This window comes from Amia ocellicauda, chromosome 16 (assembly GCF_036373705.1).
Source record: "Amia ocellicauda isolate fAmiCal2 chromosome 16, fAmiCal2.hap1, whole genome shotgun sequence".
Lineage (NCBI taxonomy): Eukaryota > Metazoa > Chordata > Actinopteri > Amiiformes > Amiidae > Amia > Amia ocellicauda.
Window position 1 is genome coordinate 4,372,465 of NC_089865.1, and position 25,408 is coordinate 4,397,872.

At 40.9% G+C, this 25,408-nt stretch overlaps 1 protein-coding gene across 1 annotated transcript; it reads right to left on the reverse strand.

The window, feature by feature from the left end:
• Positions 1–11,334: 11,334 nt before the first annotated feature.
• actr3 (actin related protein 3) lies at positions 11,335–23,336 on the reverse strand. The gene is made up of 12 exons (XM_066687462.1): positions 23,120–23,336; positions 18,579–18,634; positions 17,571–17,695; positions 16,734–16,844; positions 16,312–16,407; positions 15,185–15,292; positions 14,064–14,207; positions 13,455–13,628; positions 13,028–13,120; positions 12,793–12,918; positions 12,579–12,662; positions 11,335–12,169 (listed from the first exon to the last, which is right to left on the reverse strand). Exons 1-12 carry the CDS (start codon positions 23,161–23,163, stop codon positions 12,074–12,076), a joined length of 1,257 nt encoding a protein of 418 aa, XP_066543559.1. The 5' UTR covers positions 23,164–23,336; the 3' UTR covers positions 11,335–12,073.
• Between the last annotated feature and the right edge of the window lie 2,072 nt (positions 23,337–25,408).

Genomic DNA, 25,408 nt, shown 5'->3' on the forward strand with positions numbered 1-25,408 from the left:
TATATACATATATATAACATATACCTACATAAGCAGACTCTAGATTTATTTCTAGGCCAATCTCTATTGTCCCATTAGTTTGGAGCAAAGCAGTGTTCAACTCCCTTGACTGACGATCCCTTTTCCTCCTCGATTTGTGATCAGATGTGTTTTTAAGTGTTTTTTGCCTGCGTTGTATCAGTCCTGCAGCGCTGCCGACGCCGACACCATTGCGGCCCACAGGGAGGAGCTGGCGGACCTGTTCGAGTACCCCGTGTGCTTTCACTACATGCAGCCGCCCATGCTTCAGTGCCAGGCTGGACACCTGGTGTGTAACACGTGCCTTCCCAGGGTGACCAGCTGTCTGTAATACCGGGGGGCGCTGAAGCCAGACTACAGGAACATCGCAATGGAGAAGCTTGCGGCGATGTTTACTTTTCCATCCAAGGTCAGTCTGGCCTTGTGACCCTCCGACCCCGGAAACCACATCGATCCCCCAAAACAGCGATTCCAAAACCAGTCCTGCTGGTTTTTGTTCCAACTGAGAACTTAATTGCTTTATTGCATCCTTAATAGAATTACAAATCCAATACAAGGCTCAATTATGTAATTAAAGGCTCAGTTGGAACAAAAACCAGCAGGACAGGGGGTCCCCCAGGACTGGATTGGGAATCCCTGCCCCAAACGAACTATCCCCCCCCCACCCAATGCACAGCACTGACAGACACACACACACACACACACACACACATACGACACCCTGCAGTCCCTTCCTCAACACAGTCCAGATCGCTGCAGTACCAGGTGTTGTCAGTGTGTTACCAAGTGTGTTACTGATCCTGGGCTGTTGCGGTGAGGGTGTGTTGCTGCCCTCTGCCAGTAAGATGTGTGTTCAAGTTCCTGTGCTGTGCTAGTGAGCTTCAGGCTGGAGACCCCCTGTCTGCCCCTCCCGAGCATTCCAGAGTCTCCCACTGGAGACGCGCCTCTGAAGCAAAAACTTGGGCATCCAGAGTGCAGCCCCCTGTGGGTCAGCGTGCACGGAAAGTGTGCGCCATCTGTGCCGGTTCCAACATCAGAGCGCTTTAATCCAGTGGCGTACCTGGGGGTCCAACCGGGTGGGTTTCTTCTCAGGTGGCCTCCGTTGGTCCTGTGACGAGTGCAGGGTTGTCCAGCTGGTGGCAGCCGAGAGGCGGAGACACTACGGAGAGAAGCCGAGAGCGGAGCCCGATCGAGCGAGAGTCCAGAGAGAGCGAGAGGGAACTCGAGAGATGTTTAAAAATCCACATGTAGATAAAGCTCGGCCCTGGTCTGTTACTGAGGTTAGGGATGTTGTGAGATTAACCAAAGGCCTCCGTTTCCGATGCCACGAGAGAAAGAGCCCGATTGGAGAGTCCACAGTCTCAGTGCAGAAGATGAGGAGAAAAACCACACACTCAGGACACGGACTGAACCCAGATCCTACGTTCAGGTAGGGCAGGGTGTGAGACTCCACAGCCTTGACTGCTGCTGCCGCCCCCTCTGCTGGAGAAGCCCCTCACTGGTCCGAAAAGCACGCCAGCGCTGGGAACGTGGCCCGTGTCAATCCTCCAGCACGAGACGGGACGAGGCTTCGCAGTGTGTCAATAAATGTGTGGAACCACAGAGTTTGCTGCTGGAGTCTGTTTCTTCAATGCAGGGCCATCTGTATTCATGCAGCGTGGAATCAGACATCATCATTGATGCCCCAGAAACCTGCCACCGATCTGCGGCTGCGTCCTCAAGGCTCAGATGTGGCAGAGAAGGACATTTTTGGGACGCAACCAAATTATAAAGTGGGGAAAAAGACAGCGAGATGGAGAAGCTGATATTGATGGAACTGTAGAAAGTGTCGGATGACTTGTAAAGCCATTGTCCTGCAAAGGGAACATTTGCTGTTTCTGTTGTTTGGTAATGAGATCACTTTGAAACACTTAGTTCCCTGAGGTTGACTAAATTGATCAATGAAAATGTATTAGTTCTGAATTAATAAAGACATTATGTGCATTATCTGTATATTTCGTGAATTAATCTTGCATTATTTGAAAGCTGTAAATATTTCACCTTAAATAAATCCAGTCATTATCCAGTTTGAGGCAGTAAAATACAACATATCTGTTAAATATCTTAACCAATACCAATGTTCAATTGAAATACTGTATACATATATAAATTTTATATCATAATCATCATCATTATCCAATATATATCCACTGCTGGATGAAGGCTCCCCAAGATGTCTCCACTTGCTTCGACTTACAGCTTCTCTTTTCCACATCACGCCTGCAAAGTTCCCATCTTCTGTGTGATCCTCTTCTACATCTTATTTAATCTCTTAGGATCCATTCTCTAGCTTCCTCTGTCCATCATTGATCTGCTCTTCTAGCAGCATCTCATTCTTGCCATTTTATCATTTCCACTGTTTCAATGATGGCACATATTTTGGTTCTTGGATCCATTCATTTATTTTTCGATGTCTTGTTATTCCAAGCTTATATCTTTCCAAGCTCCTCTGTGTTGTCTGCAGTTTCTGTGACATTTTTGTATTTGGTGACCAAGTGAGCACTGGTCATGTGCATTGATCAAACACTTTATCGTCAGGCAAATGGGTAGATTTCCTGTCGACGGCTGTTTCTTTCAAATGCACTCCATCCCATTTTAATTCTTCCATAATGTCTCCATCTGCACTGATTTGTTGTGCAAGGTAGACAACTTTTGAGTGCTTCACGTAACCTTTGATCTCCTTCATTTCCTCTTAGATTTAACAAAGCTGTTAAACACAACCTTACTTTTTACTCAAGTTGATTCTGAGTTCAGTTTTCTTGCTTGCAGCTGAATTTGAAGCTGTGGCTCTGCAGGTGTCACTGGGAAATCACAAGCTGCTCACATAAGCTGCTTTTATCTCCATTCCTTTTTCTCCCCTGTCCAAAGTCTCGAACATTTCTTCATGGGTTGCTGTGAAGAGTTGTGGAGAGACTGTTTCTCCGTGACGTCCTCCTTTGAAGTGCTTCATCTTGTCAGTGTCTTGGTGGAGTGGGGTTGTTGATGTGGTATTGCTGTAGATATATTTAATATGAGTTATATATGTCTCCTCAATGTTTTGATTTCTCAAGAAGCCCGATGATGAGTTGGTATATAGTCTGAGACACTTTGTGAAATGTTTTGAAAGAATCTTCTCCAGCTTCTTTCAGGATGTCTACTTTGATTTCATCATCCCCAGGTGTTTCTCCATTATTCATCTTCTTTATGGCATAGCTGCTTCTTGTGGAATCACATCTGATATTTCACTTGTGTTCATTGAGACCTCTTCTTAAATGGCTTGTTAAACTTTCTTACACTTTACTGTTTTGCCCAACTAAATGTAATATTGTATCTCCCATCTTTTCTCCATAAGTTCTCTTGTTTCACAGGAGATATTTTTTCTCCAAATTATCTTGCCATTTCTGTTGTTACTTGTTATTCTATCACACAACTGTGATGCATTGAGGTGTTTTTTCTGGTCATGAAGTACAAAACAATTAGTTCTTCAATTCTAATTTGTTCTCTGCCCGACTATTTTTGAGATTCTTATGTCTATTGACTTGTTTGGTTTCCTCATTAGTGTTCTTCTTTCCCCTTTGGTATTGAGATGAATTATGCACCAAACCATTCTGTGGCCACTTCCAGTATTGAATATGTTTAGGAGGAAATCTTAACAAACAGAAAACATATAGAAGATTTCAGTCAATTTCAATTTCACTGTTTCCCTCATTAGGATTTCTCCAGGTTCATTTTCTTGTTGCTTTTTCTTGAAGAGGAAAAAAGAGTTGTGTTTTCCGCCAATTACACAAATCTATAATCTCTTTCATTCCTGTCTCCATAAACATATTTACCTGTTGATTTCTCGTCATGCAGTTGATAAAAACCTTCTATCAGTGTGTCTTGATGTAGGTGCAAAGGCTTGGATTATCTGGAGTTGATATCTCTTTGATAACTGGAAAAGTATTATTTCTGCTCTGTCAGAAGTGCATCCTATGATGTTATTCTTCCGTCTCTAATGTATAATGAATCGTAGGCCACTTGGTGGGACCATGCTTTGTTCCATAATAAAATATCCACTCTTCAATTGAATTAGTTATTTTTCTTTTCTTCTCATTTCACTAAGGTCTACAAAGTCCCATTTAATTTGACCGAGTTCTACTGGACAGAGTTCTGTGGCTGGCTAGGGTGTATATCATATATATATATATACACTCACCTAAAGGATTATTAGGAACACCTGTTCAATTTCTCATTAATGCAATTATCTAATCAACCAATCACATGTCAGTTGCTTCAATGCATTTAGGGGTGTGGTCCTGGTCAAGACAATCTCCTGAACTCCAAACTCCAACCCTGTTTACTGATGTCTTTCCCCATAGATCTAAATACAGATGTAACTTTAGTCACTGTTCCTAATGAAACACTAGCCAGTTGAGCAGTCTTTGTGACTGAAGCTCCTGCCATTCGTGCCCCAATAATGCCCCCTCTTTCAAAGTCACTTAGATCCTTTCCTCTTGCCATCTTGATTCAAAATCGAGGTCAGCCGGGCCTGCTCAGCATTTGTATACATGCCACAGAGCATGATAGGATGTTAATTGTTTAATTGTATCATGCAGTAAACCTGTTTGGAGGCATCTGCATTCGTGATGTTCCTCAACTCATATATATATATATATATATATATATATATATATATATATACACTCACCTAAAGAATTATTAGGAACACCTGTTCAATTTCTCATGAATGCAATTATCTAACCAACCAATCACATGGCAGTTGCTTCAATGCATTTAGGGGTGTGGTCCTGGGCAAGACAGTCTCCTGAACTCCAAACTGAATGTCTGAATGGGAAAGAAAGGTGATTTAAGCAATTTTGAGCGTGGCATGGTTGTTGGTGCCAGACGGGCCGGTCTGAGTATTTCACAATCTGCTCAGTTACTGGGATTTTCACGCACAACCATTTCTAGGGTTTACAAAGAATGGTGTGAAAAGGGAAAAACATCCAGTATGCGGCAGTCCTGTGGGCGAAAATGCCTTGTTGATGCTAGAGGTCAGAGGAGAATGGGCCGACTGATTCAAGCTGATAGAAGAGCAACTTTGACTGAAATAACCACTCGTTACAACCGAGGTATGCAGCAAAGCATTTGTGAATACACAACACGTACAACCTTGAGGCGGATGGGCTACAACAGCAGAAGACCCCACCGGGTACCACTCATCTCCACTACAAATAGGAAAAAGAGGCTACAATTTGCACAAGCTCACCAAAATTGGACAGTTGAAGACTGGAAAAATGTTGCCTGGTCTGATGAGTCTCAATTTCTGTTCAGACATTCAGATGGTAGAGTCAGAATTTGGCGTAAACTGAATGAGAACATGGATCCATCATGCCTTGTTACCACTGTGCAGGCTGGTGGTGGTGGTGTAATGGTGTGGGGGATGTTTTCTTGGCACACTTTAGGCCCCTTAGTGCCAATTGGGCATCGTTTAAATGCCACGGCCTACCTGAGCATTGTTTCTGACCATGTCCATCCCTTTATGACCACCATGTACCCATCCTCTGATGGCTACTTCCAGCAGGATAATGCACCATGTCACAAAGGTCAAATCATTTCAAATTGGTTTCTTGAACATGACAATGAGTTGACTGTACTAAACTGGCCCCCACTGTCACCAGATCTCAACCCAATAGAGCATCTTTGGGATGTGGTGGAACGGGAGCTTCGTGCCCTGGATGTGCATCCCACAAATCTCCATCAACTGCAAGATGCTATCCTATCAATATGGGCCAACATTTCTAAAGAATGCTTTCAGCACCTTGTTGAATCAATGCCACGTAGAATTAAGGCAGTTCTGAAGGCGAAAGGGGGTCAAACACAGTATTAGTATGGTGTTCCTAATAATCCTTTAGGTGAGTGTATATATATATATATGTTCTCATTCTGTTTACGCCAAATTCTGACTCTACCATCTGAATGTCTCAACAGAAATTGAGACTCATCAGACCAGGCAACATTTTTCCAGTCTTCAACTGTCCAATTTTGGTGAGCTTGTGCAAATTGTAGCCTCTTTTTCCTATTTGTAGTGGAGATGAGTGGTACCCGGTGGGGTCTTCTGCTGTTGTAGCCCATCCGCCTCAAGGTTGTACGTGTTGTGGCTTCACAAATGCTTTGCTGCATACCTCGGTTGTAACGAGTGGTTATTTCAGTCAAAGTTGCTCTTCTATCAGCTTGAATCAGTCGGCCCATTCTCCTCTGACCTCTAGCATCAACAAGGCATTTTCGCCCACAGGACTGCCGCATACTGGATGTTTTTCCCTTTTCACACCATTCTTTGTAAACCCTAGAAATGGTTGTGCGTGAAAATCCCAGTAACTGAGCAGATTGTGAAATACTCAGACCGGCCCGTCTGGCACCAACAACCATGCCACGCTCAAAATTGCTTAAATCACCTTTCTTTCCCATTCAGACATTCAGTTTGGAGTTCAGGAGACTGTCTTGCCCAGGACCACACCCCTAAATGCATTGAAGCAACTGCCATGTGATTGGTTGGTTAGATAATTGCATTCATGAGAAATTGAACAGGTGTTCCTAATAATTCTTTAGGTGAGTGTATATATATATATATATATATATATATATATATATGAGTTGAGGAACATCACGAATGCAGATGCCTCCAAACAGGTTTACTGCATGATACAATTAAACAATTAACATCCTATCATGCTCTGTGGCATGTATACAAATGCTGAGCAGGCCCGGCTGACCTCGATTTTGAATCAAGATGGCAAGAGGAAAGGATCTAAGTGACTTTGAAAGAGGGGGCATTATTGGGGCACGAATGGCAGGAGCTTCAGTCACAAAGACTGCTCAACTGGCTAGTGTTTCATTAGGAACAGTGACTAAAGTTACATCTGTATTTAGATCTATGGGGAAAGACATCAGTAAACAGGGTTGGAAAATGTGGTTGAAAGTGCACATTTGATGACTCGTGCATTACTGCGATATGTAAGGAAAAACAGAAGAGCGACTCTTTTCCAGGTGACTGAGAATGTCAATGCAGGACGTGATCAGACTGTGTCAGCAAGAACAGTCCATCAAGAATGACATAGAGAGGGATATCTATGTCAAGGCACATTGAAGCTGTTCTGGCTGGTCGTGGTGCCCAACACCTTACTGAGACACTTTGTTTTTTCCTTTAATTCGTCACCCGTTTGAATATATACTGTGTTTTGAAGCATGTTGTGGCCTCCATCCTGGTAATAGAATAATCCAAAGTTGTTGTCAATTAAACTACACATCTGATATAAAAAGAGGAACTTGGTTGGCTGAGTCATTCTCCTGTCACTTCCTGCTAATGGTAAGCAATGGATACTGGTTCTGCTTACCTCTGCACTGCATTGTTGATCAATGGTGGGATTCTCTGCATCGGTTTGTTTCCTTTGCTTGTTCTTGACGTGCATCATGTGCTGTGTGCCTGTATATCTATTTAAAACAAATGCTGCGGTGTCTTGACAGTGATCATAAAAGAAACACATAATAACCAGGAGATAATGCATTGCGTGGCGCAGTGGCCTATGAAAAGATGCACTCTGTATTTTTATTCCCGGCAATATTAACTGCTCACTTCATTAGCTACTGAAATTCTGTGGGTCTCAGATTCTTTATCACTGCGTGGCGAACGGGGGACGCTTGCCTGCCTCTAAAGATTACTTTTATCCTCTCACATCTCGCCATAAAAGGTTTTGTTTGTTTGTTTGTTTTTCATCACCTACAAGAATTTCTATTGGAGGAAGTTGTATCAAGGAAAAAACACTCCCAGTTCCAGGCGATGTTCCCGGTTTCTCTACTCATGGAAATGTCTTTGTTAAGTCATGCCTCGTTTGCGGTCGGAAAGATCCACCTGGTGGTTGACTAAGGGACAGCCGACTGATATATTTGAAAGATTGCAGAAGAATTGTACCACTGACGATGCTCTGTCATCTATAACTACTGCTGTTGTCAGACTGGTAATGTCACACTTTCACAGTTTAAACAAAACCTATTCACTTTACAACACTGATGTCCTCACTGTCGACAATGTGCAAATATGCTTAATCACGCAAGAAAGTCAGTCTACAATGTGTTGTGATTCCTGAAGATAAATGTCAATTGTTACAGGAGAAATAAAAATGAGTTTGTCCATAAAGGTGTTTGTTTCTGTTGTTTGGGTTGATTTATTTCCCATGTATGTATGGAAATGTAACTGATACAAGCAATAGCTCCACTTGTTTGCTATTTATCATGATAACATTTACATTAAGAGCCTTCATTTCAAACTCAGCCAGAAAACATATAGCTAAAGTCCGACTCACAAGGTTATTACACCACTATGTTTGCTGCATTGTCAATAATAAACTAAAGCTATAAACATAATTAAATGGGAATTTGGTGCCACACAATAGCAAGAGAGTAGCAACTCGAAAGGGATTGTGTGTGTGTGTGTGTGGGGGGGGGGGGGTTCACTTGACTTAATACTGAACACAGAAAGGACAGGACACAAAGACATTTCAGAAGGGATTTTCTCACAGGTCCGTTATGAATCAAGTGCAGATGAAAGATCTTTTTTGCTGCCACACAAACAAAATGAAATTGCCATTTTTAAAAACCTGCCAAAAAATGCGTTAACGATTGTGCTCTTGAAGAATTTGCTCGCCCACAATTTGGAAGACGAAGGCGTGACATCACTTCAATTAAAAGAAAGAAAAAACACATTGAACCAATTAGTAAGCCTGGGTAGCCATTTTCCTTCCCACCTGACAGACATTCACTGGTTAGGAGGCACACAACTGGATGGCATCTGAAAGGCACCAGGAATAGAAGCTTATTTTATTAGACAACAAATAAACAAACAGGAAATACATCCACCTGCATGTTTCTACACTGCACAGCTTTGTAATTGCCTCACCCAAAACACACAATAATTTCCCACCATGGCAGCCAACATTACACCATTCAAGCAAATGTCATTGTACATTTGTAACCACCAATATCCTAATTTCATGTCCCGGCTCTCCCATATACAAAATGGAAATTATGTATTTAAACTGTTGCCATCTAAATGCATTTTGTATTGTTGGCTGAATCACTGGCGGCAGTACTTCAATCTTCCGAGTTTCAGATTCTCTCTCACATTTAGTCCATGTTATTGTGCTCCCTAGGTGCTTTTCCCATTTCGAGTGAAACTCATTACAAATCCCTGTAGCTAAAATGACTTCTACATTTAAATAGGGCTCCTGTTCTCAAGCTCTCTCTGTTTGTATTTGCACAACGCCGACCATTCACAAAGCTAATGGGCTGCGTTTTAATCTGTCACCGAAAACAGGGCCGACGTGAAAGGAAACAAAATATTTTTATATAATTGAATATAATTGAATTGGGATATAATTGAAACCATTAAACGCGCTTCTTCACAAATAAAAGACCAGGACGGGCACTGCCAAAAAAAGATAAGGCCAAATCTCTATGCAGGACCAGTCATTATCATCATATCAAACCATTTAAACGTCTCAACCCAACCAGTGTTTTTTACTGAATGCATTTCTGCCAACGCCATTTCTCTTATTACATTTCCACGCCGCGTATTCATCATTTTCAGTAGGGTTATGTCAGGCACAATGTAATCCACATGCTGATGTCTCATTTCACTATTTTGATTAGAAGTAGCACACCTAATTCAGTTAATTATTTTTCTCTATTCAGAGGTACTTGTTGCCGCCAAGACAAATATTTACCTACCATTATGTTCTGACTGTACAATGCACTAGTTAGAGCTCATCTGGATACTGTGGACAGTTCTGGGCTCCACAATTCAAGACAGATATCGCTGCTCTAGAGGCAGTTCAGAGGAGAAGCAACCAGACTTATTCCAGGTCTGAAGGGAATGTCCGACTGAGAGACTGAGGAACTGAACCTTTTCACCCTGGAACAGAGGAGATTACGTGGGGACTTGATCCAAGTCTTCAAAATCATGAAAGGCATCGACCACATCAAACCAGAGGAGCTTTTCCAGATCAGCAGGGACACACGCACCCGGGGACACAAATGGAAATTGGGCTGCAAGGCATTCAAGACAGAAAACAAGAGACGCTTCTTCACACAGAGAGGCGTCACAATCTGAACAAACTCCCCAGCGATGTGGCTGAAGAGACAATTTGGGAACATTCAAAAACATACTGTATAGGATCCTTGGATCACTTAGTTATTAATGGACACCAAACAAGCACAATGGGGTGAATGGCCTACTCTCGATTGGATACTTTCTTAGGTTTCTTATTACTTAAATAATAAATATGAGGGATATACATTGATAGGATACATATGGCATGCTATCTAATACATACTAATTAGCTTTTCATGATTATAAGAGAACATCTTGATTTTTTGTTTCCTATTTGGACTGAACAGGCAGGTCTTCAGTCAGCCAGAAACATAAGTCCCAGAGGGTCAACACTGTCAGTGAGAAGATGTTAATTTCCTTCATGCTAAATCAGAGCAAACACTACACATGGTTCAACAAATGCCACTGAGAAGCAATCATTTAGAATCGGCAAATAATTATTCCCACAGACGGATATAAAGAATATTTTCTAGCTTGACTAGATGGATTATCATTTCATATGTTCAGTTTGAAATTAAAACTGCCGGGTCTTGAAAGATAGTGACATTTAGTGTTGCTTAAACATACGTCTTCTAACGTTATAGTTTAGTTTTTTGTTCTTATTCTCAAACTTAAACTGTAAGAATTATTTCTAACATCAGTATCTCCAAATGAATGATCAGATATAAAACCCATATTATTACAACTTATACATATGTTTTGTTTCTGTAGAGCTGCATCTTTCGATAGTCGTCAGAATAAGAATGTAGCCGAACAGAGAAAAACGGAAATGGGGAAAAACTCAAGCAGTTTATTCCTTCAGGACAACTGAAGTAAGAGGATACAGCCACCAATGTGAACATTATTTCAATGAGCAGTAATATATTTGTGCTCATTATCATCTAAATTACAAAAGGAGAAAACCATTACCGGCAGGGTAACAATGGAATTGTAATTGAACCGAATTGTCCTCGGCATTACAGTCTACGATGGTTCGCTACAAACGTGACACTTCGACATCTCCGTCCTCCTCACAGCCCGAGAGGAAAAAAAAACTCAGACAAATGCGTAGAAAGAATTTTGCGCCTTTATTGGAATGTTGCTAGGCATTAAATACACCAATCATTGAATTATTTGGTATTTTAAATCAATCAATGAGACTCTAGGCTACAATACTGGTTCAACAGTCTTTTCATTTTTATTATTTTATAGTTTTCCAGCAAGAAAGAGAAGAAACGAATGCGTGGAGTAATCAGAAAAGCACTAGCAGGCATGGGTTAGTCTGAATTAAGATTTATTCCCAAAGCGGCTTGGCCGGGTAACCTCTTAAAAAAAAAAAAAAAAAAAAAAAAAAAAAAAACTGAGGTTGATCACTTTTTGGAGCAGACTATGCGATGAGGTTTTCCATTTTCTTTTGGGGAAACTACTAGTTAGTCACTGGATCTTACCTTATTGTTATGGATACTTAAATTTGTTTTTTTTAATTTCCCCCATCTTTACGTATAAAAACTTCTGTATGAAATATAAACAAGCTCTTGCAGAACAGAGCCGATGACTAAAACTATTCAAACCCTGTCGAGATCTGGATAACTCATCAACATACAAAAAAGTAGGGCACGCAAAGTTCTCAAACCATTAACAAAGTTTCATAATAAAACTCTTTTTAATTTTGTTCCCACAATGCTTAGCAGATATGAAAATGAAACTCAAATTGTTTTGGCTTAGTATTATTTCCCTCGTCGTGAAGAGACATTCACTACAAATTTCCCAGCCTGATTGCGTTTGGTCTTTATTTTTATTTTTTTTAATCTATGATCTTTCTTTTACAGTTTCACGATTGCAGCCGTCCAGACATAACAGACAACCAAAAGCACCCCACCCACCCCCCGGCCCTGAACTTCTCAAGGTCAACTCTTAAGACATGACTCCGAACACGGGGTTGTGACGGCAGATGCTGGGCCCGATCTCCTCGTAATCTTTCTTGGTGTGGCACACTTGGTAGAACTCCGGCTGTGGGGGGGGGGGAATAATTAAAATAAGTGAAAACTGTGGGTGATAATATACAGCACTTAGGTACACAAGATTGGGTTCTTCTTCTTGACAAGCTAAAGGAATATAATTAGTAGTTTAAACTCTTAATTTATCCTATTTAAGACTACGGCAAGATGCTTTCCTGCGACTGATCAACAGATACAAGAATTCAGCGATTTAAAGTTCTAGAATCATTCTTATACGCAACGGTTTATAAATCGCTGAAACAAGCCAATGTTGCTCCCGCTTATTTTTACGAGACCAACTTATGTGATGCCACCTCGACAAACTACTGAAAAACAACAATTTAGCTCTAAATAATATCACCCAATTCAATACCGTTACAAACTCTAGATATTTGACCGAATAGACGGGCGGATAAACTTACAGTCGAAGCCAACATGGAGCCACCGAACCAGACCGCATATCTCTGCATGTGATGAGTGATGACTTGTACGTCAATGGGTTTTGGCTGTAAAAATCAGAAAAAACAGCATTTTAAAAGGGAAAGCAGATATATAGTGTGCAAACGGAGACTTGTAAACAATGTCTGCAAACGAGTCGCTGCGTAGCCTTCGATTTAACGCATCGAAAACACCGACCTTTAGTTTCCCCCCACTGAGTTCTTCGCTGAGCTTCAGCCGGGCGTCTACGGTCCTCTTCAAGTCCCGCTGCAGGCGCCGTCCAAAGTCCCTGAACATGGTGGAGCCGCCGGAGAGGACGATGTTCTGCGAGACACAAACGCACACTGAAATTGAGACTTGTGCGTTTATATTTAAACCGGATTGACGGAATAAACCGGGGTGGGGCAGGTCGTCACCGGGCCACTGAGTTCACCTTGTAAAGCGGGCGTCTCACATCGATGGGGCAGTTCTGAATGACTTCATCGACGACCTCGGAGATGGGCTGGGTGAAGTCAGGGTTGGCAAACTGCAGAAACACAGCAAGTGGTTAGAACTTTGCCCTCAGATAAGACACAGACGGAAATTAAATATTTTGAAGCGTTTCCAACTGGCCCATCTGGTCAAACGAACCACTTAAATACGAGTCCAGCGCCTCAGAAAACAGGTAGATACAAATATCTGTCCGTCAATTACAAAGGCAACACTGTAACGAACGTTTTCTAATATTATTTTATAGAAGCAACAAAAACACAGATTAAGAAGATTAATGTCCATTAAATAGTTTAAAACAGTTCATATCAAATCATTTTTAAACACTTGCTTAATCTGTAATCGATGTTTAAATCCGGTCAAATACTTACCTCGGGATGGAAGAAAATCTCGGGTCCGAGGAACCGCTCGTAGCCGACATCGATGGTGAACTCTTTCTTGCTGATCGCGTTGATCCCGGTGTACTGCTTGATCCACTTCGAACCGTCTGTGTCGTACTTGCTGAACTCTTTTACTAAATCGGGGCAGACGTAGCTGAACCGCTCCTGGAATGAAGAGCATGAAAATTAGTATGGAAGTCAAGAACACAAAACGGTCCCTGAACACTGGAAGACATTCAGGGAGACGAAAGATGGTGTAAATGCAGCTACAGTGACACCTGCTGATATATCTGGATAATAGCAATCATTTATACTACTATAGACCATCACTTCGATTCTACCGCTCAGGGTTTCCAAGCAAACGCATTGAAATACATCTTGAAATGGCTTAAACAAATGTATTGAGGCAACAGCAGTGACTACTTATCCTTTGGAAATATACTGATCATACCGAGTGTGACCTGCACTATGCACACCTATATATAATAAACTTTATTGTATATAGTGCCTTTCACTTCACCACAAAGTGCTAATAAAACACACACATTAAAACAGCCAACACACACAATAAATACACAAAGAGAGGTGACTGCGGCTTACCTTTACTGCCTTGGCAGTCTCCAGCGACTGCTCGGGGGGGATGCCCACCTCCCGCTCTCTCAGGAGCTGCTGGGTGAAGTATGTGATGTCCCGCCCAGCAATGGGAATGTGCTTTATACAGCTGCCGATCACGTACCCTTCAGCCTGGAAAAGCAGAAGAAAAACAATGACTGGTTAACGGCAGTCTTGTATAAGTGTCTTACTCACCGGGGAATTCAAATCAGTCCCAAGTTTCTTAGTGCTCAGGAATCGAATATGGTACAGTAAAGCATCGCGTTCAGACACTAATTACAGATGAGGAAACAAACTACAATTGTGCTTCGACTCAAGCTCACTCTTCGGTTTCACGGCTTAGTGCGATCTGCAGGAAATGCCGATGACATCAACAACACTGACAGGCTGAGGAACTCCTGAACTGTAAACCACAACGGTAGCGGAAGTGAAACAACTGAATCGTCCTTTTTATCCCACTCCCTTTACTGCAGAATGAAACCAGATTAAAAAGTGACGTACATTTTGGCAATTCTCCACTAAGTAAAAAACAGTGAAAAAACGCTGAGGCTCACAGTTTGGTTTCATCCTTGGCCAAGTCCTTTAGGAAGTCTAATTTTAGCAACTGAGTACTACAGAATACTGTGCTGCACCCAGAGAGTGGTTGCTGATACTGGAGAAATCCTTCCTGCTCACTATTGCAGTCCCTGGCACTAATTCTTGAAGGTACCTTCGCCCCATCATGCTAATTTGGTGTCCAGAAAACAGGAGACACTTCTTCACATGACGATTGGACACTTTCTTATGTTCTTAAACTAGTACTGCTACAGTAGGTTTAATAAAGATACCCATATGCAAGAAGCACTGTAGATGTATGGTTATAGACTCTGTTACGTTTGCGTTTTTCCCGTTAACTTCTCTACACCGTCCCAATTCATAATTCCTCAATAAACAAATATACTCTAACAATCTTCATCACTTAAGAAGATCCTGCTTCATGCAATGCTCACACTGGAGGCTATCCTTGCTGCAGTCTGTTGCTCATAGCACCATCAAGAGGACAAGAAAGGGAATGCATTTCACATACATACTGGACAATTTATTAATTAAAAAAACAGCAATTTACTTACAACAGGGATGACGTGAGTGACGCCGTCTCCGCTGTCTATTACTGTCCCCGTCAGCGTTCGCTCTCCTACTTGTCTGGATGTCCAAGAAGCAGCTAAGGCAAGAACAGCCTAAGACAAAATATAAATATACATTTTTAAAACAGTATTACTCCTCATGTTTTAATTACCATGACAAGACCTCATCAGAAAGAAGGATTATCCATCCCTCAAGAACATACAATTACATTTCAATGGCATAGGCATCTGCAGTTTCTTTTTGTATGGTTATTTTAATTGTTTACATATATTCTTTTACATATATAGGACCTGGCCATTATTTTCTTGCAGATAAACATTTGCCTTGTTCCTGTAAACACTTTGCTTGTTTGGGGATGCGTTTTACACTTGTTCTCAATTTTACATTAGTTTCATAAGTTGCGAGTTAATTATTCTTTAAAATACACAACTACCATTTACATCTACATTGTCTTGTTCGCTTCAAGCGTGACGGAGAGTCAACCACATCCCTCGCCCCCGAGAATTGTAATGGACCGAAGGAATAAAAGTCCTACAGACGGAGGACTGATGCATCTGTGAAGCGAACACAGTGAGCCCAGTGTTGTCGACAGGACGTGCGTTCGCTGCGGATTGTTGCCAAAGATCAGTAAACACAACGCACCGCACAATGGCCGCTTCAAGGTGAAAGCGGTTTAGTAAAAACATCAACATCCATTAAGAGGGCAAATTCAATGCAAATGATTAGAACTGAAGTTTAAACCTTGGGCTTTTAAATTCCTTTCTTTTCTTTGTTCTTTACAAATTAATGCTGCTTATTGTAGGCCTGTTAAGATTTTATATGCCATGTAAATAAAAACAAGGCTTTACAGAAGCTTGGCAGAGACTAAAAGACCTCCAATGATGGATTGTTTCATTTTAATTAAAAATCTATGCCCTTTACACTTTGTTTTTCACCCGACTCATCATTCCAAAAGAAAAGGCTACTGGCAGGAAAAGTAGGCTTATATGAAAGCAACTGAAGAACATATTTGCAGAGCGAAGAGAATTAAAAACAAATCTAGTTCGGGAAGATTTGCAAACAGAGAGGATATAGAAACACGTACGCGGGTATGTTCACAAAATATCATTACCTGAACGGCGATATACAGGCCTGGGACGTTGAATGACTCAAACATGATTTCTGCCGTGTATTCTCTGTTTTCAGGGGTATTTAACGGAGGCTCCGTCTGCAAAGAGAAAACCATTATACAGATATATACAAAAATAAACTCTTCTCACACCTTGCACTGCCTGTGTATCAATATGCACTGGATGCAAGACAGACCTCCAGGACAGAGCGAGTTGTTTACTAAACCAGTAGACAGAAGGAAAAATGTTTCCATCTACTTTAATCTGACATGCAAAGTCATGCATGTATTATTCTTAAAAATGGCTGCAATTTAAGACCAAAGAACACCTGACATTAATGCGCCGCACAAAGACCAGGGTGATAAACTGTGCACACATTTAATTTAGCCCCAGCTTTAAAGCACACTGCATCACTGTCTCTTACCAGGAGGAAGTAATGGTCCTCTGGCTCTGCCCGCAGATACTTGAAGATCACCTGCTCCATAAACCTCTCCATCAAATCCCAGTCTTCCACGATACCATGGCGAATCGGCCACTGTAGAGAAGAGGAAACACAAAAAACACTCGAGTTATAAAAAGAATGCAGTGGAGAGTGTCAATGAGAAGGGTAGCTTTAATATACACAATTATATCATTCTGGCAATATCAATGATGTGAATTGGCAGTTTCTGTCTGTGGCTTCACTCCTTAAAGGTATCGCTGCTCTAGAGGCAGTTCAGAGGAGAGCAACCGGACTTATTCCAGGTCTGAAGGGAATGTCCTACTGAGAGACTGAGGAACTGAACCTTTTCACCCTGGAACAGAGGAGACTACGTGGGGACTTGATCCAAGTCTTCAAAATCATGAAAGGCATCGACCACATCAAACCAGAGGAGCTTTTCCAGATCAGCAGGGACACACGCACCCGGGGACACAAATGGAAATTGGGCTTCAAGGCATTCAAGACAGAAAACAGGAGACACTTCTTCACACAGAGAGGCGTCACAATCTGAACAAACTCCCCAGCGATGTGGTTGAAGAGACAATTTGGGAACATTCAAAAACAGACTGGATAGGATCCTTGATCACTCAGTTATTAATGGACACCAAACGAGCACGATGGGGCGAATGGGCTCCTCGATTGTACATTTTATGTTCTTACATTTTCTAACTCTCCTTTCTTCAAAAGAGTTGTGTAACTTTTGACTGAATACAAGACACCTTGGAAAGAGAAGAGCAATTGAACTAAATCAGTAAGATGGGCGATGGTTTAGATCACTACCTTCGTTGCGTATGTCGGTTTGTCGATTGCTTCATCGCCAATGAAGAAGTCCAGGTCGTCCACACCCTTCATCATCCTCCGCTGTGCCTGGTCCCCGACTTTCGCCGACTCCTTGATGGCAATACCTGGAAGGAAGGGAGGATTTGAGGATTGTGCTCAGTTTGCAGGTGCATTAGTGCCAACACGGTCTGTGACATCACGCCTATGACCGATGCACACAACTCAGGATGTCAACACAGATCCGTACACTTAGATGCACAATTCATAAACTCTTGACATTCTGCGAAAGGGGGATGAGAACTTTCTAGAATGCAGAAAGAACAGAAACGGCACCAAATAAGGAATACACTAAACGCTGCTCATTCCCAGGGTCCTCCTCTCTCCGCAGATCGGCTTTTAGAGATCTGTACTGCGGTGTGCTTTTCCTCAGGAGTGCTCTACAAAGTCTAACTGAATTTAACATCATCGCCAGCTGACAACACACTCGGACGCACAAAGGAAAAGAAAGAAAAGGCTTTCTATTCAGTCCAGAGAGTGGTTGAAAGGACTTCCTGTGGTCCGTGATGACTGGAAAATTGTTTCCTTTCATGCGGCGTTGGAATTGCCACTGGGTATTTCACCGTTTTAAGAGAAACTGACAAATTTTGATCTACAAACTCAATGGACTCCATTCATCATATTTTGCTGTTATTTTATCCGTATGGAAACACTGGAAAGGGGTTTTCTTAAGGGTCAGGTCTAAATGGAAGCCAGCAGGAATACCATGCTATTTATAGAGGACTCTATTGTGTAATCTGACAACACTAATGGAGGCCTAACTCCAGATACTTAATATACAAACTACACTTACCATTATTCCAGAGATGAATATACAAGTTCATGCAAAAAAATGCTAATTGTGAAAAACAGGCTCTGCAATTTTGTGACCACTAACAACTTACAGATTTAACAATTACATCATCCAGCTGTAAAATACACATAATAAGGACAAACAGACAAAAAACTTACATGATGGAACAATGAACTGAGGCTCTGTATTCCCAGCATATCCAAGTTTTGTATACCTGAAAGAAACAACACAGGAACAGATTAATTAACATGGGAAATTGCATGTTTTTACAGTGAAGACAAATTACTGTTTAGATTATTTAATATAAGATCAAAACTCATCATTTTATAAATAATGATACATCAATGTTTGTAGTTCATCTGTAAAAATATATGTAATTGTCTGACCATTCTTTCACAATGTTTGAATACTGGATTACAAATCAGTAACAAGGGATTGAATGGGGATTTACGGACCATCATTTTAAGAGGCAATATTTTGTTAGCACGCATATCTGCTGTTAATCAAATATAGTTGTTGTCTAGCTAATATAAAACAAATATTTTTTCTACAAAGGGATTTATGCTTGGATTTAAGAAGAATGTATTAGAAGAATGCATAAAATAATACAAATATACACTAGTGCTTTGAAATGCCAGACAATCAAGGATAATTCCCGAACAGAAGGACATTTCTGACCATCAGAAATGACAGTAATTGAAGGTACTGCAAGTAGGACAAGCAGAACAAGAACAGCTTAGTCTCTCTTCCGGTTCTGCAAAACGCATCAGATGCATGTTCACTACAATACTCAAAAGCATGTTTATTAAATAGAGAGCTTGTGTAATTTCAAGTTCTCCAGTTCAGATGTAAAGGCTTAGACACTTTAGCACATAATACGCAGTAAAAACATTTCAGCACACTGACAATACGGAAAAACCTGTGACTCACGGTTAAAGAATTTGAGACTGCTCAGAAAACCCAAAACAGCACACAAGTCATAAAAGCTTAAACAAATGCTTCCAGCGAGTGACATGGGATGGGAGATCCCTCGATTTCAGTCTATGCTATTAAATCCCTACAACATCACTCGCCTGGTGTTTAAGGCAAGAGAAAGAAGTGGCTGCTGATGCTATTGTGATCCTGTTATCGCTAAACATCATCACACAGCATCAAGGAAACGGGACGAGGAACAAGCAAAGCAAAGCCACCCAGTAAAAGCTGAAGCGACGGGCGGGCTGGATCGCTTCCTTCTGCAACGTTAGCCTCTGAATCATCCAGATCTGTGGCAACTCTGGCCTTTCAGCAGCACTAGCAGATCCCTAAGAAGTGTTTCATTAATGCTGGTGGGTTGTACAGTCGATGTGTCATCCAGATTTGACCTAAGCCTAGAGCTGACTTATGTTGGGCCACTACAGAGTAGAGGAACTATCATTCACTTAGAAAATGAGAGAAAAATAAACAGCCAAAGAACGCCTAAAGGACAGTCACTACTGTGTTTGAAATGTGCACTGACTTATTCAAAGTTTTACCTTATCAAATGCCTTTGATATCGAGTGTGGATTTTGTTATTAGCCGTCCTGATTCTCCAGAGATACAGTTGTCCTTTCCTCGCTGTGGGAGGAGCACAACTACATTCCTGACTGAAATCGGGACTTGCCAGCAACAATCACCTGCTAAACTAATCTGTTAAAACAAGTCTCCAGTGTCTCAGGCCACACTAAAGTATTCTCTACTACAGGCAATGTATCCACAGCATCGGAAAAACAACAGCTTGCGTCTGTAAAGAACAGTTCTGGGTTTAAGAAACAGGTAGAATTAAGTATTTTATTTTAAATGATTTGAAGTTATTGAGTTTAGTCAAATTAAATGCATATGCTAGAACCTGACCTCGTTACGTCTGCGATGTGCTAATTACTGTCTGTTCAGAGCTGAATTTGCACGGATTGATTTTGACCAGTACATTTCCATGAAACAAGCCTTGTGGTTTTGGAAGATAAACGCCTGCTGCGTTATGTAACACATTTTAAAACAAATGCTTATTACAGGGGTGGGATGCCATGTGGTGTTGTAGTTAACATTTAATCACCTCCACTGTTTTTTCAGTACTACTTTTAGACCTATATTCTACTATATTTTCCAAGTTCAATTCGAAACCTGTAATCAGAAGTGAGGGAACGTAACATATAGCAAGAAAGAAAATGGAAAGATTGTATTTAATGCAAGACTATCGCCTAAACAGGATATAATCTGCATTCATTCAGAATACTTTGCACCACCCTGTGAACTGAGTGTCATAACACAACCACAAAACACTGACAGGATATGGTCTATACATTAGTTTCAGGTGTAAAAGGTTGTATGCATTGCCTACGATCTGATTCTTAAAAGGAATATAAATATAATAAAAGTTTAATGTTAATGGCTTCTGTTTAGTTCATCCTGATGCAATAGATAAAAACATTGATCTGTCTCAGGCTTAATAAACTTTTCTGGGAACATATATGCGAGTGTGTAGGTACTATTCAATTTTTAAAAACACAAATTGTATCTCTACAGATCATAAAAAGGCTGAACATTGGTACATGCAAGATTGAAAACTTTCATTTATATCAATGTATTCTGTTGCCTGATGAAATAGAGGGAGAAAATATGAATGTTTCTTTTTGTATCTTAAAGCTCAGCAGTCACTCAACATTCAAACAGATTATTTTTGTTTGGTTTAATCCCAAACAAATGGTATAGTATACAGACAATTTTTTGCTAGTACTTTTACATATCTGAAACTCACAGAGACAGTGGTTTACCTAAATACCTATTAGTGTCAGAAAGGAAGAAGAAAAACGGTATGCGTCTTGGCGATAAGCAGATCAAGCCTGTACACGTTACAGGAGTACGGAGCTGTTGAAGCACGGTGCTGTAATCCAGATATTGCTTTTCTTCTCTGTTCTTTGGATGGCAACGAGAAACCCATAAGGGATGTAGTCGTACTCTAGTTATCTATAGTGCAACCATACTGAATCGAATTCTACATTGTGCAATTCATTAATATAACGTAATTGACTTGTCTTAATTGTCTGCTGAATATGAATGTCTAGATGTAGTATTTGAACCATATTATACATGTAGGTTTCACTGCATTGGTCAGTTATAAATGATATGGACATGGAATGCCAGGTGGTCGGGAATACCTGCCTTAACAATGGAAGTATAAATTGTAATATTGGTGTTCATTTTTAAGCACAAAGATGGTGTGCGATGACACAGTCGAACAACACAGGGAGTCAAAATAACTGTCCTTGTCACACATACACACACTTCTCTCGCAGGAGGGAGGCCGGTCTTGAAAGTTAAGAATTCACTGTTGTGGTTTCCTTTTCTTCTGTGAATTAGCAGAACCGAGCAATTGCTGCAACCCCCCCCCCGGCCACTTCTCATTTTAGAGGTGTGGACTAACAATGAATCTGCGATCAGTCATTATTTATTTGTGACATATTCACAGATAGTTCTTGCAAGTGTAGCAGCATGTACAACAAGATACATTTTCTCTCTCTCAAACATATCATTATTTATTATTTATTATTATTTTCTAAATGGATATTATTGTATCCATGAACTAAGTTTTTGTTCTTCCTTAAAAATAAATGTCTGGGTTTCTGAGGTAGTGACCTGTAAGCATTTCACATTATATATAAAATACTAATTAAAGGAGTTTTTTTGTTTATTTGTTTTGATTTTTACATAATAATTGGGTTATTGGGGCTGTTTTAAGGTTAGCTTTAAAAAGTGTTTGCAAACCGCACAGCCAAGGAAGCAGCCCATCTACTTCAGTCATATTTCCTCCCTACGGATACCTGGTTAAAATTACAATCGAAAACTAGCACCTGTGTTTGTATTTCTATTTCCAGTTGTGTTTTTTAAAGTAAAATGCTATATTGCAGCTCATGCACAGCCTCAGCTAAGTTAAATACAGGCATATAAGGAGGAAGTGAACCGGGAGTTGGAAACTGGTGCATCTGCAAAACACACTTGGATCATGCAAAATAATATATAATGACCTGCATATGCGCTACAGGATCCGTACTTGTCGAACTGGCGTATGCATGGTCAGATGGTCAGGTTTTTATATTGTGGTTAAAATACGGGTTTCTAAAATGCTTATTTTGGTGCCGAGGACACCATATAAGGACTAAAAAGCGTAAATCAGGAAGCAGCTTTTGACACAACCAGGAAGTCGTTCTGCGCATGCTCCCACCGGGCAGTTTTTTTTTTTTTTTTTTTTTTTTTTTTGTGAGATCTCTAATGTATGGAAAAACACATTTGCAGCCACAATTAAAACTTGATTTAATGGCGTGCTCTTTCATTCCACCCCCTTGTTTAAAACGCACTCGTATTGAACCGTCCAGCATCCTCAGATCCACACACGGACGGGCAGTGCCGAGCTCTGGGTGGACCCCTGCTCAGACAGGAAGATGGTTTTCTGACTATGAAAGCAAATACCACCCCGCGGCTATTATACAGACGGCGGATTGTATTTCTCTCATATGCACCGTTAAAAACTGAACTCAAACCCACCCGATCCCTTCCTGCAACACACACGCAACCCTGCAACACAAGCCCGCACGCAAAACCAGGGCTGAATGTGCAAACACACCCCGGCGCAGCCCCGACTCCCCCATCACACCTCCGCGCAGGAATGCGGTGCCTTTCGGCCGCTTACCCGGTGCCACAGTCCACGACACACGCCGGCAACCGTCCTGCCATCTCTCGGGGTCCTGCGAGCGGGGTCTGGAGACGAGAATCGTCCTGTGAGAGGTGCGTTTCGTTGGGCTGACGGAGAGCTGGCTATCTGACCATCCACAGGCGGAACCCGGAGCCCTCAGTGCAGTTTCCACTTCCGCACTCGCTCGGTGCAGCAGCAGCCAGGCAAGATGGCCGACGCGGGGCCGCCACGGCAGGCAGGGCCAGGGCTGTCAATCACGTCTTTCTTCCGTGCACTAGAGGCCCACCTCCTCTGCCTTACATATTGGTAGAGAGGAGAAGAAAAGGGGGAGATGTGTTATTCTGAAGTGAAAGACGTGCATTTGCAGGATGAAGTGGTTGCACGGTATCAATAAAGATAGTGGAGAAAGATACATTGTGACTGACTGTGCTGTGTGCAATATGTGTCGCACCTTATACTGTTGAGCAATTTTACCTACTGATTTATTAATCTTACATTACTCTGAATCAGATGCCCAGTTGGGGGTTTTTGGGGGGTGTTCAGATATCTAGTTTGGCTGGAAGATAATAAAGATCAATTGAACACCGTGGCAAATTAAAATCAGGTTAAGTTGGGTTGGCATCCAAAATATATGATTATGTGTTAAGCTAGTTGTGTGAGCTGTGTCACTTCATCCACTACTATTTTTTATTATCTGAAATAATTATCTGAAGTAATCGTAGCTGAGAAGCTATGTGTGCATCTTGATTGTGCAGTTGTGTGAAACAAAGATGATCAAAACGCTACTTCAGTTTTTAATTCATTATGTTTTCCCTTTTAATGTTATTTTTACATTATTTGTCAACATTCATATTTTGTGGATAAAGGTGAAACCATTCAAAGTATACACATGCTACATTGTAGTCAAATGACACTATTAAACATTTCTAATTTAATTTCCACATTATTTTACCTCATTCTGTGTATCCCTATGTTCTTCTTAGTTCAATGGCTATAATATAGAGGAAATGGGTAAAAAAACAGGAAGGTAAGTTAACCTTTCTTTATTTGGTCAGAGTAAATAACTCGGTAGTAGGCAGTCCTAGCTAAAAGAAAATGTGTTTCAACTATTCAGTTAACCACAATGACAGCTTTACTAAACTTAGCCTTTTTTTTTCTTCTTCAAAAAACTGAACTGGTGACTTAATTTGAGGCGGATTATAAAGATTTGTCTGTATGAACTGTGGGGCCCCTCTCCATAAAATAACAGGCTTCTTTATTACATATAAATTAAATCAAACATGACCAAGCAGTGCATATAATTGTGTAATGATAATCATATAGTATAATTATTCCAGGAATCTTGTATTAGACTGTTAATTAGTCAGATTCATAATACTTTGCATATATATGTATATAAACACACAGTAAATCGGTAAATTTATTGGGCAGATTTTAAAAGCACTTCACATATTTTCAACGTATTTTCAACTGTGATCATCTTGGTTAGTGAATTATATGTAAAATGTTAAATTGTGACTCATGAGCATGCAGAATAAACCTTTCTGTGCTAATAATAAACAATAAAAAAACAATGTTGACCTGGGGAACAACAGACATTCATAATAATTTAACAGACAGTATAGGAAGTATGTTTTTCTAAAAGCAGACATCAGCAGATACCCCTTTAACTATAACGACTACACATTTTGTCATATTTACATACAGTACTGTGCAAACGTTTTAGGCAGGTGTGCTGTAAATGCTGTAAAGTGCTTTAAAAAAATAGACATGTTAGTAGATTATATTTATCAATTAATTAAAAGCAAAGTGAGTGAACAGAAGAAAAATCGACATCAAATCCATATTTGGTGTGACCACCCTTTGCCTTCAAAACAGCATCAATGCTTCTAGGTACACATGCCTTTGTACTTTGAGAAGTGATGCACTAGAACATGCAAGATTGTGTGTTATCTTACCCAATTACTTCCAATATGATTGCAATGGACACTATTGTATGCTCTTATGTTAAGGTCTTGCATGTGAAGTATCATTAGGTACAACCTCAGTCGACTAATTTGTTTTCAGTACACGACCAAGTTCTCTTCTGGGGGCTGTAGTTTTTAAATCTGTGAACGCCAAAAAGTCGGGTCTCACCGATGTCTTCAGTTTTGCGCCGATCTGCGCGGCTCCACCAATGGCATCGGCGGGATTGTGCAGATCTGCGCAGAATTGCGGACGCGCCCTCAGCGACTGCATCTTCCAGCGTCGCACAAGATGACGTCAGCGTGGACCGGAGCAGTCACA

Bases quoted from the DNA above. Each gene is read 5' to 3' on its own strand.
- actr3 (XM_066687462.1), bottom strand. From the start codon at position 23,163: ATGGCAGGACGGTTGCCGGCGTGTGTCGTGGACTGTGGCACCGG. The intron at 18,635-23,119 runs GTAAGCGGCCGA...TGTTTCTTTCAG, and splicing joins GTCGTGGACTGTGGCACCGG to GTATACAAAACTTGGATATG. The intron at 16,845-17,570 runs GTAGTGATCTAA...TCTTCTCTACAG, and splicing joins AACCGACATACGCAACGAAG to TGGCCGATTCGCCATGGTAT.